General features: G+C 37.8%; 1 protein-coding gene across 2 annotated transcripts in view; it reads right to left on the reverse strand.

Moving 5' to 3' along the window:
- galnt2 (UDP-N-acetyl-alpha-D-galactosamine:polypeptide N-acetylgalactosaminyltransferase 2) overlaps positions 1–12,252 on the reverse strand; it is a 74,671-nt gene that overhangs the window by 30,044 nt on the left and 32,375 nt on the right. For both annotated transcript variants that reach the window (XM_058795852.1, XM_058795851.1), the window contains exons 2-3: positions 9,521–9,608; positions 847–1,000 (exon numbers count right to left, since the gene is read on the reverse strand). In XM_058795852.1, the coding sequence (XP_058651835.1) occupies positions 847–1,000; positions 9,521–9,608 (242 nt within the window). The remainder of the gene's footprint in view (positions 1–846; positions 1,001–9,520; positions 9,609–12,252) is intronic.

Below are 12,252 nucleotides of genomic sequence, written 5' to 3' on the forward strand. Positions count from 1 at the left end.
TGACTGACTTTAATCGCAAAGAAGCACTGACACTGTTCTTCACATTCACTGTGTGTTGTAAAGTAAGGCACGCTACATAATAATTAGGCAATGGAAAAACCTTACATAGTGAGGCAAATGCTCAGTGTAACATGAACAGTCCATTATTAGTGGAAAGGGTGCTTTAATACTCAACAGAACCAAAGGAAATGGGTTTAATTAGATTTTGTGCCAAGTAGCATGAGTCTAATGTTCAGATATGCGAGTAACTTCACATAATACTTTTAATAAACTTAATTCAACTATGAAAAGTGTCACAACACATTGGAAATGGGCTTCTTAAACTAAACTGTAACTCTACTCAAATATAAGAGAATGGAGAAAAATCCTATAAAATTAGACATCAGTTTTAAAATTCAAGAGACTTTTCAAAAAATAAAAAAAAAGATAGTGTTTTATACTGGTTTGAAATGCAAGATGTGAACATTGTTGTTTGTAGCATACACAACAATCTTTACTTGTATTCTCACATTAAATCCGCTTTCTCACCACATTGGGTGTGCATTATTTCCTAATAATTCAACAGCCTATTGTCAATTACTCCTTACTTAATTTCAACATTTACCTATGCAAAGCATTCTAGGACCTGAAAATCCCAAACAAATAAAGATGATTCAATGTTGTCCCAATGCAAACAAATGAAGTAAACTTCTATTACACTAATTGCATGTAATGAAAATAAGTTGTGAAACAAATTCAATAACTGAGTTGAGCATTAGCTCATTTCAATGAAGTGAACAAGAAGCAAAGCTCTGTTTCTTGAGTGTTAACTGAATGAGCTGAGCTAAAAACTGGACTGGGACTTACTGGTCGTGTCTGGTGTCAGGGATACTGCGGTCCATTCTGAGTTTGTCACTCTCAACCTGGTTGAACTTGTTGCGGGCGTAGGGATCCTGCCCTGGCCTCACCACTGTAGCTCCCACGTACAGGTCCTGGTCAAAGTCCTGCCACCTAACCTTTCCTGAAAAAGTGACAAAAATGATTAAACACTGGATGTCAGACAACAACAACAACAACAACAACAACATCTAGATCTTTGCAACAACAAAAAAAGATGAAATAAATTGTTTTTCTTGTCATTTCCATTACCAAAAGGCTGACTTTTACCCAGTGTACAAATAAATCAAATACTGTGGAATGATTGCTTTAACATACTGACGGAGTAGGCTACTTTCCATTCGAACAACTCTGAAACTATCAATTTGTCAGTAAGTACATGTCCAAAGACGCCTATATCACTTCAGACATCAGGCTTGTCATTTACCAAAAACAAATTTCCACACTATAATATAAAAAACAAAGGTGTACTCTGTTTTTGAATGAAATACTTATGTTTCTTAGAAACATCTTTTTTTAGCCAAGACAAAAACCCTGAATGCACTGCTGCCCATTATTACATTATAAATCACAGTCGCCCAAAAGAACGTGAAAGGAGCTGGCTAGACATCTTTAGTTGATTACAACCCAGGTGAATCTGTCAAAGAAGACATTTGCCAAATGATAATATATGAGGATATTTGCCAAATGGAGCCCTTCCATAACAGCCCGCCTTAAATGATTTCCCAACCACAAGCTTAGATTTTCCTTGGTTATTTTTCCATTTTGATGTTAGTCACATCCCACGTTAACATGTCATTGGAGTTAAACGGCAGAGATGGCTACGATGATACTTAGACCTCAGAAAAATGTGGCAGAATTCGATTATGTTATCTATCATTACAAAAGACTATAAGCAATTAATTTAGCAGGGCTCTGGCAAACGTCTTCTGCATTAGAATTAGGCCGACCTGAGTGAGAATTACATGCCACTGATGCCAGCGCTAACATCGATTCAAAGGCCAAGACCACTGCCACAGGAATTGTTAATGAACAAGGGACAACATTTCAAATTAGGAGCAGAACCGAAAGGAAAAGTCAAACTCTTAGATAAGGTTTATAAGTCTTAACCACTTCATTATACACACTACACAGTGTTTCTATCATGCACATTTCTATAAACATCTAGTAGTACCATGTAAGCTTTTAGAAAGCTTAAACTAAACATAATTATTCATTTTAATATACAACTCCACAGTTACAGTGTGAACTTCAAGTAAGAGTACATTTTGTTTTGTTTTAGAGTGTGTACACTTGTCTTTTTAACTAGTCTACACATCCCAATGGTTCCAAACCAGAATCCTTAAGATTACTCTGAAGTGCAATAACCGGTGATCATGTGTCAACATTATGAAACCCATAAATGTCCCTGAAAGGTACTAAAGAGGACCGGTGCTCAATCCTGCCAACTAATCGTGTTGAACATGCAAAGACAGCATAAAAAATTAATTCAAGCAGATGAAGAGTCTCTGTTCAAGCCATTTGGGAGAATTCAAAAGTTCAACTTTCATCAGCAAAAAATACTGGCACTTTACCATTATGCTGCATGCTAGAATCGGGTGATTTATTTGTAAAAAGCAAGAGTCAGGTAAATCAAAATGCATAGGTGTCAACAGATAAACGTTATGCTCCATGCACAACAGTGATGTAATCTAGGATGCATAAGTTAATGAAAGCTGAGGTAAATTATCCTGAACTGCAATGCACCAAATGCACTGATCCGCCAAAGGGTGACAGCCACATTTATAACAGCACTGTCACACAATTTAAAAGTTCACCTTCTGTGATGGCTGGGACAGAACAATTAGAAAAAGGTCATCTCTATAGCTCAGGCCTGTAATTTAGGTCAAAAAGATGCTCACAGAAAGCTAGAGTAAAGAATCAAAGCCTGGCATCTCCAATACAATGTACAACACAGCTGAAAGCTCAGTGAGAACATCCAGGAAAAAACACAAACTCTCCTTGTGCGAGGTCGATAGCGCGTCCCACAGAACAGGACTGTAGGGGCTGTCATCAGACTAATTAGCTGCTCAAAGGAGAACAGAGCGTCTCAGCTGTGACCTCCACACTTCACTTGACACTGCAAGATTCTAGACAAAGTGCTCTCCGACACGCAGCATGCACACACAGCCGGGGAGTGTGAACATCACCACTTTCCAGGCCGAAACACAACATGGTAACGTGATCTATTCCTCAATCCTACCCACAGTGAGCACATACTTCATGCTTGGTTGCAAAATTTAATATACATTTAATATTACAAAAATTCCAGAAGTCTTTTTTATTCCAGACCTTCTTGATTTAATTGGTGCACCAAACAAGTATTCTAAATAAACATGTTGGACCATGATTTGAAGAAAAACATCTGGGAAACACTAATGTAGTGCTGACTCATTCACAGAATCCAAAAGAACTTTGGATGGAATAAAAATTGTACTATTTTGGCCATGATTTCAATGCAAGTTGCAGTTAGGGCTGTGCGATATGACGATATATATCGGATGGACGAAATAAAGAGTATCATTTCATATTATGTTCTATCGTTTATTTCGTGGTGTCGCAAAATACATTGTTTACAGTAATACTTTTTAATCATTTGGATGAGTGCGATCTTTACACACCACCACGGGGCATGAAGGAGAGACAGAACCAGGTGGAGAACGACCAGAACAAAACGAGGAGCTCTTTCCTAAACGAGGGACTACATCTGTAGCATGGGCACGCGTTTTTAAACACTGCAGTTTTAAAACAACCGATTTTAAGCCGTCTCCATTTCTATGTGAGAGGACCGCGCATTTTTATTTTTTTGCCACTTTATTGACTTTGAACGATTACATAAACACACTAATATGCATCAGAATCCCCGAAGTATCCTCATAAAGACAGCGATTTAGGTCTTAAGAGAGAGGAAACAGCTAAAAGAGAAAATGCATGTGTAACAGTATACTGGATCCGGACTTCGGTTTTAAAGGGGAAGCTGTCTGCCATTCATATTAATCATAAAACATTGCTAGAAAATTTCTCACTGCTCTTGATATATATATATATATATAGGTGATATATATATATAGGTGCTGGTCATATAATTAGAATATCATCAAAAAGTTGATTTATTTCACTAATTCCATTCAAAAAGTGAAACTTGTATATTATATTCATTCATTACACACAGACTGATATATTTCAAATGTTTATTTCTTTTAATTTTGATGATTAGAGCTTACAGCTCATGAAAGTCAAAAATCAGTATCTCAAAATATTAGAATATTTACATTTGAGTTTGAATAAATGACCATCCCTACAGTATAAATTCTGGGTATCTCTTGTTCTTTGAAACCACAATAATGGGAAGACTGCTGACTTGGCAATGATCCAGAAGACGAACATTGACACCCTCCACAAGAGGGTAAGTCACAGAAGGTCATTACTGAAAGGTGTGGCTGTTTACAGAGTGCTGTATCAAAGCATATTAAATGCAAAGTTGACTGGAAGGAAGAATTTGGGTAGGAAAAGGTGCACAAGCAACAGGGATGACCGCAAGCTTGAGAATACAGTCAAGCAAAGCCGATTCAAACACTTGGGAGAGCTTCACAGGAAGTGAACTGAAGCTGGAGTCAGTGCATCAAGAGTCACCACGCTCAGACATCTTCAGGAAAAGGGCTACCAAGCCACTTCTGAACCAGAGACAACGTCAGAAGCATCTTAACTGTGCTGTGGAGAAAAAGAACTGGACTGTTGCTCAGTGGTCCAAAGTCCTCTTTTCAGATGAAAGTAAATTTTACATTTCACTTGGAAATCAAGGTCCCAGAGTCTGAAGGAAGAGTGGAGAGGCACAGAATCTATGTTGCTTGAAGTCCAGTGTGAAGTTTCCACAGTCTGTGATGATTTGGGCTGCCATGTCATCTGCTGGTGTTGGTCCACTGTGTTTTCTGAAGTCCACAGTCAACGCAGCCATCTACCAGGAAATTTTAGAGCACTTCATGCTTCCTTCTGTTGACAAGCTTTATGGAGATGCCGATTTCATTTTCCGGCAGGACTTGGCACCTGCCCACACTGCCAAAGGTACCAAAAGCTGGTTCAATGACCATAGTGTTACTGTGCTTGATTGGCCAGCAAACTCGCCTGACCTGAACCCCATAGAGAATCTATGGGGTATTGTCAAGAGGAAGATGAGAGACACCAGACCCAACAATGCAGATGAGCTGAAGGCCACTATCAGAGCAACCTGGGCTCTCATAACACCTGAGCAGTGCCACAGACTGATCGACTCCATGCCACGCCGCATTGCTGCAGTAATTCAGGCAAAAGGAGCCCCAACTAAGTATTGAGTGCTGTACATGCTCATACTTTTCATTTTCATACTTTTCAGTTGGCCAAGATTTCTAAAAATCCTTTCTTTGTATTGGTCTTAAGTAATATTCTAATATTTTGAGATACTGATTTTTGACTTTCATGAGCTGTAAGCTCTAATCATCAAAATTAAAAGAAATAAACATTTGAAATATATCAGTCTGTGTGTAATGAATGAATATAATATACAAGTTTCACTTTTTGAATGGAATTAGTGAAATAAATCAACTTTTTGATGATATTCTAATTATATGACCAGCACCTGTATATACATTATATATATATATATATATATATATATATATATATATATATATATATATATATATATATATATATATATATACAGTGAGGAAAATAAGTATTTGAACACCCTGCTATTTTGCAAGTTCTCCCACTTAGAAATCATGGAGGGGTCTGAAATTGTCATCGTAGGTGCATGTCCACTGTGAGAGACATAATCTAAAAAAAAAAATCCAGAAATCACAATGTATGATTTTTTAACTATTTATTTGTATGATACAGCTGCAAATAAGTATTTGAACACCTGTCTATCAGCTAGAATTCTGACCCTCAAAGACCTGTTAGTCTGCCTTTAAAATGTCCACCTCCACTCCATTTATTATCCTAAATTAGATGCACCTGTTTGAGGTCGTTAGCTGCATAAAGACACCTGTCCACCCCATACAATCAGTAAGAATCCAACTACTAACATGGCCAAGACCAAGAGCTGTCCAAAGACACTAGAGACAAAATTGTACACCTCCACAAGGCTGGAAAGGACTACGGGAAATTGCCAAGCAGCTTGGTGAAAAAAGGTCCACTGTTGGAGCAATCATTAGAAAATGGAAGAAGCTAAACATGACTGTCAATCTCCCTCGGACTGGGGCTCCATGCAAGATCTCACCTCGTGGGGTCTCAATGATCCTAAGAAAGGTGAGAAATCAGCCCAGAACTACAAGGGAGGAGCTGGTCAATGACCTGAAAAGAGCTGGGACCACCGTTTCCAAGGTTACTGTTGGTAATACACTAAGGCGTCATGGTTTGAAATCATGCATGGCACGGAAGGTTCCCCTGCTTAAACCAGCACATGTCCAGGCCGACTTAAGTTTGCCAATGACCATTTGGATGATCCAGAGGAGTCATGGGAGAAAGTCATGTGGTCAGATGAGACCAAAATAGAACTTTTGGTCATAATTCCACTAAACGTGTTTGGAGGAAGAAGAATGATGAGTACCATCCAAGAACACCATCCCTACTGTGAAGCATGGGGTGGTAGCATCATCTTTGGGGTGTTTTTCTGCACATGGGACAGGCGACTGCACTGTATTAAGGAGAGGATGACCGGGGCCATGTATTGCGAGATTTTGGGAACAACCTCCTTCCCTCAGTTAGAGCATTGAAGATGGGTCGAGGCTGGGTCTTCCAACATGACAATGACCCGAAGCACACAGCCAGGATAACCAAGGAGTGGCTCTGTAAGAAGCATATCAAGGTTCTGGCGTGGCCTAGCCAGTCTCAGACCTAAACCCAATAGAGAATCTTTGGAGGAGCTCAAACTCCGTGTTTCTCAGCGACAGGCCAGAAACCTGACTGATCTAGAGAAGATCTGTGTGGAGGTGGGCCAAAATCCCTCCTGCAGTGTGTGCAAACCTGGTGAAAAACTACAGGAAAGCGTTTGACCTCTGTAATTGCAAACAAAGGCTACTGTACCAAATATTAACATTGATTTTCTCAGGTGTTCAAATACTTATTTGCAGCTGTATCATACAAATAAATAGTTAAAAATCATACATTGTGATTTCTGGATTTTTTTTTAGATTATGTCTCTCACAGTGGACATGCACCTCGATGACAATTTCAGACCCCTCCATGATTTCTAAGTGGGAGAACTTGCAAAATAGCAGGGTGTTCAAATACTTATTTTCCTCACTGTATATATATTTTGTGTGTGTGTATGTATGTATAACCAACAGTAACCTTGGAAGCGGTGGTCCCAGCTCTTTTCAGGTCATTGACCAGCTCCTCCCGTGTAGTTCTGGGCTGATTTCTCACCTTTCTTAGGATCATTGAGACCCCACGGTGAGATCTTGCATGGAGCCCCAGTCCGAGGGAGATTGATAGTCATGTTTAGCTTCTTCCATTTTCTAATGATTGCTCCAACAGTGGACCTTTTTCACCAAGCTGCTTGGCAATTTCCCGTAGCCCTTTCCAGCCTTGTGGAGGTGTACAATTTTGTCTCTAGTGTCTTTGGACAGCTCTTTGGTCTTGGCCATGTTAGTAGTTGGATTCTTACTGATTGTATGGGGTGGACAGGTGTCTTTATGCAGCTAACGACCTCAAACAGGTGCATCTAATTTAGGATAATAAATGGAGTGGAGGTGGACATTTTAAAGGCAGACTAACAGGTCTTTGAGGGTCAGAATTCTAGCTGATAGACAGGTGTTCAAATACTTATTTGCAGCTGTATCATACAAATAAATAGTTAAAAAATCATACATTGTGATTTCTGGATTTTTTTTTTTTAGATTATGTCTCTCACCGTGGACATGCACCTACGATGACAATTTTAGATCCCTCCATGATTTCTAAGTGGGAGAACTTGCAAAATAGCAGGGTGTTCAAATACTTATTTTCCTCACTATCTATATATATATATATATGTATATCTCTATCTATCCATCCATCCATCCATCCATATATAGATATAGATTATATATAGATAGATAGAATCTATACATAATACACGTGTTAATTATATCTATCATAGATCGATAGATATAATTAACACAGTGAAGACCAATTAATTTACACAATGCATGTAGCGTTTCTTATTTATTGTAGTTTTTTCTCCTATTGCTTGCAATTAGTTTCTCATACTTATTTCATCACTGATTATGAAAATTCTATGGTATCAAAGATTTTAATATCATAAAAACCTTTTTAAAAGATTTTTTTTAAATAAATTACTATATCGTGATATATATCGTTATCGTGATATAAAATTTGTCATATCGTGATATAAGATTTTGGTCATATCGCCCACCCCTAGTTGCAGTAATGTCCCCTTATTTATAATTTTAATTTAGTGCCACACATACTCTTCTCGATCATATCTGTATCATATCAACTACTGTAAATATTTTTAGGTTCTTTCAACTTTACTTAAAATTTACAAATTTTTCACTGAATTATATATATTGTATTAGTGTGTATGTGTGTGTGTGTGTGCTGTGACTCAAAAGGTGTTTTTTTAGGTTTTTTTTTAACAGTGCCTTTGAATCATAAACTGAACCAATCATTCAACTCACTTCCTAAGCGATTCAGCTCAGATGACTCGCTCGCTCTTTTATTGCTTGGAAATTACCTGAGAATGAAAATGCTAATTGTATGGTTATTTGTAACCAAGTTTTTATTTCCATGTCCCTCGAAAAGAAAAATCAAACCGGAACAACATGAGGTGAGCAGATGGCAATTTTAGGCACACTATCACTTTAAATCTGTTCTCTTAATTACTACAGATGAAATCAGGTACTCCTGGGTGAGTGTTCTGCTTCGTGGAAATCTTTTGGGTGACCTAAATTACAAGAGTAACACAAGGAGACAAGGAACTACAGATGATTCCCTGAAACAGTGCCTGGGAGAACAACAACAGACAGCAAACATATTGTAAAGCATGCAACGACACATGAATGTAATCTGATGTTTATGACAAATTTAATAGAACAGCTCTCCATGGATCCCAGTTCCACAGCGATTGCATGACATAGAAACTAATGAGCTAAATAAATAATGCATTTGCAACCTTACTACAATACTGCTTTTAAATGCAGCAAGTCTATAAAAAGCACATGTTAATATCTAAGGTTTAATGTATTAAGCAGCACAGTTTGGTTGAATCACAAAGGAGTACATTACCAAAAGGGAATAAAGTGTGAAGAAGACACGGAGTTCTTGTCTTCAGGCCAGTTATAAAGTCTCCCTCAAATCACTCTCATGCATTTTAGGTGCCCTCAAGTAAAATTTCCTACACCTACTTCTGCAGTAAACCTCAGGTTAAGTTCTGTTTACGGGAGAAGAAAAACCTGACGCCCTGTTTTGCGCAAGCTGTTCATTAAAGTCCATCTTTGAGCGTTTCCCTGAGAAGAAACACTCCATTATTCATCTGGGATGGAAAAAGAAAACTTGAATTATGAGAGCGGGCTAATCCTGACATGAGCTGATTATGCACATGGGTTGTCAGGTTGGCTCTTACCTGGAGGAAGGGTCTCTAGACTGTGGGCTTTGTCATCTGCGTTGCTGTGTGATTGAATTCTGTTTGAATTAATGCCACTCCAGTCATCCTGCCAAAGAGAGGAACAGATCATGAGCATAAAGGCATATTGCACGGGTTAAAATGGCAATTGAACAACAAATTAAAGAGTAACCGGTTATGAGCAAGCAGTTACGGCTGTTGTAGCAAGTCAGTGGTGCTGCATTATATTGCCTTTGGTACAAAAACATTCATTCATTTTTCTTCATGTAGACTCCAAGAGGACAGAAGATATTTCTGCCAAATTAGTCCAAACCTAAAAACTCCAGATTACTTCAAATATAATTTATTCTACATTGAATTAGGTCCAATTTTAATAATACAAAAAAAGTTCATTTCAGTCTAGTTGCTGTAGTAACCACAGATCTCATGACCAGAAGCTTGTGCTGTGTTGCATCTCTTTTTTCTCCTGGTGAATTTGATCACATCCACACATTTTCATTTAAGAGGAATTCTAACAGCAGATAATCATCTGAGGTGAAAACAACTCATTTTAAAGAAAACAAATAACTATAATCTGCTTGTAAAAGAACAAGTACAGATGATAACGTTGGACACAATTAATGCTTTAACAATGAAATGAAATTATAGCAATTGTTAAATATAAATCACATTACTCGTTAAGAGTAATTAATATTCACTAGAACGGGGAAGTCAAAAATCAATATTAAAAAGTAAAACAAAACTATACCAGTATTATTAGGACCAAACACCAACTACAACAATTTAGTGGCCAAATGCTGTCACAACATTCAAGCAAGATGAATGAAAACAACTGTGTTTGCCTATTATGGAAATTACGGTAATCTTTGCGACAAGCAGAAAACCTGAGGCCCTGTTTTGTGCAAGCTGTTCATTAAAGTCAATTTTGAGTTCTTTTTTAGACTAAAAAAAAAGAGACTAGTCTTTTAGACTAGTCTGTAATCTGTCGACACAAAGTTATCAATCACTGACTTCACCACATTTTAGCAGCATGCAACCAAAAGAGTTTGAACATGGAAGAATGAAGGAATTATATTACAAATGGCCGTTTATAAAGAAATTCAACCATGACAGCCTTTGTTCAAACTTCTTTGGTTACATGCTAATAAACAATGAAGGCAGAGTATAACTTGTGTTTACAATTTAAAGAAACTAGTCTACAAGACTAGCTGGTTTTCTATTATTATTTAATATTCTTATAATTATACTTCTTTTACAAGGCGCTACGGCATCTAAATTGGTACCAAGAATCATGAAATTCCACTGGTTCCAACTACTGAAAGTTTGGCATTGTGAAAACCGAACAGACCATGAACGCAAGAAGAAAGCCTGAGCAGACACTATTCCCATTAAACCAAGGCATACCACAGCCACGAGCCAACAGAAAGCTGGTGAAGATTACCCAATCTACAGAAGGCTTTGGCATCAACAAAACAGTCAGTTCATTTCAGCTCCCTTGATAACAAATGTCGGAAAATACGGGTATTCTGTCAATCGTGTCAAGGCCAAGCCAATGAGTAACAAACAACCACACAACAAAACACAGACCTAGTAATAATTCACACCTGACCCTCTGCCAAGGTTAGCAGTAAATAAATGCGCAGTCTGGACAAGCAGGGCAGATTGGGATTGCAGAGCCATTTCCAAAGCCCACTTGGACCAGTGTCTGGTCCACCAGCCCAGGAAAACATGATTCAGACCACAAATGTTCCACTGTAAAAAAATTAATAAAAATAATCACTTATGACTATTTTATACACAACGTAATATTAAGTGTTAGTGCCTCAAATCAACATGTCAGCAAAAGGAGATCAACTATGTCAAATTTGTTAGAGCCACTGACATGGATCAATGATTTTAATATAAAACAAGTAATGTTAGAATTCCCAGCGCTATAATAACTCAAATCACCACGATGCCTTTGCTGAGTTTTCAAGCAAAGCCAGAGTTTTCACTGACCCAGATTATGATTCATGTTAGGGAATTCTGGCTCTTGGGTCAGCAGGGCGAGGGAGCAGGTGTGTGAGAACGCTGAGAACAGAGGAACGCCCTGCCAAGCTTCACGGAGCTTCCCCTCAGCAGCTGGTCGTCTTCTACAGCTCATGACCTATTACGAGCTATTGGCAATGACATGCCAGATAACCAAGTTTAGTGCTCAGAACACGTCAAATTTGCAATCTCTCTCCATTCATCGTTTCATGTTATGAGGGGTTCAGTCTTTAGTGTCCTACTACAACTTAGGCTATATTTTTCTGGCTAAATATTCAAGGCATAGATCCTGTGATTTCTGAAACGACAACTATAAAATGCGCTTAATAAACCATTTTTTTCCCAGAAACCATTTATGTAGTCTTTACCTTCATTGTGTCTGTTCAAAGAGGTTAATCATTCAATCTTCCATTGATTATAATAAAAGAAAAACTTTACCCAAAATGGTTACACTTGAAGTAACATCAACTTGAGATCTTTTCTACAACATGGCAAAGCAATTAGTTGTCAAGTTTGTTCCATATTTTTCTGTAGTTTATACATAAAGTGAACCATTCACTTAGTGAAAAATAAGAATATCAATAACTATAAACTAGATTAAATTAGGCTCAATCAGCAACCACGTCCCCCATTCTTCATTTTTATTAAATTTTTAAATGTATAATTTCATGTTGAGGTTTTGATTAAATGTTAATGCTTTAATA

The sequence above is a fragment of the Onychostoma macrolepis genome, chromosome 13, assembly GCF_012432095.1.
Source record: "Onychostoma macrolepis isolate SWU-2019 chromosome 13, ASM1243209v1, whole genome shotgun sequence".
Lineage (NCBI taxonomy): Eukaryota > Metazoa > Chordata > Actinopteri > Cypriniformes > Cyprinidae > Onychostoma > Onychostoma macrolepis.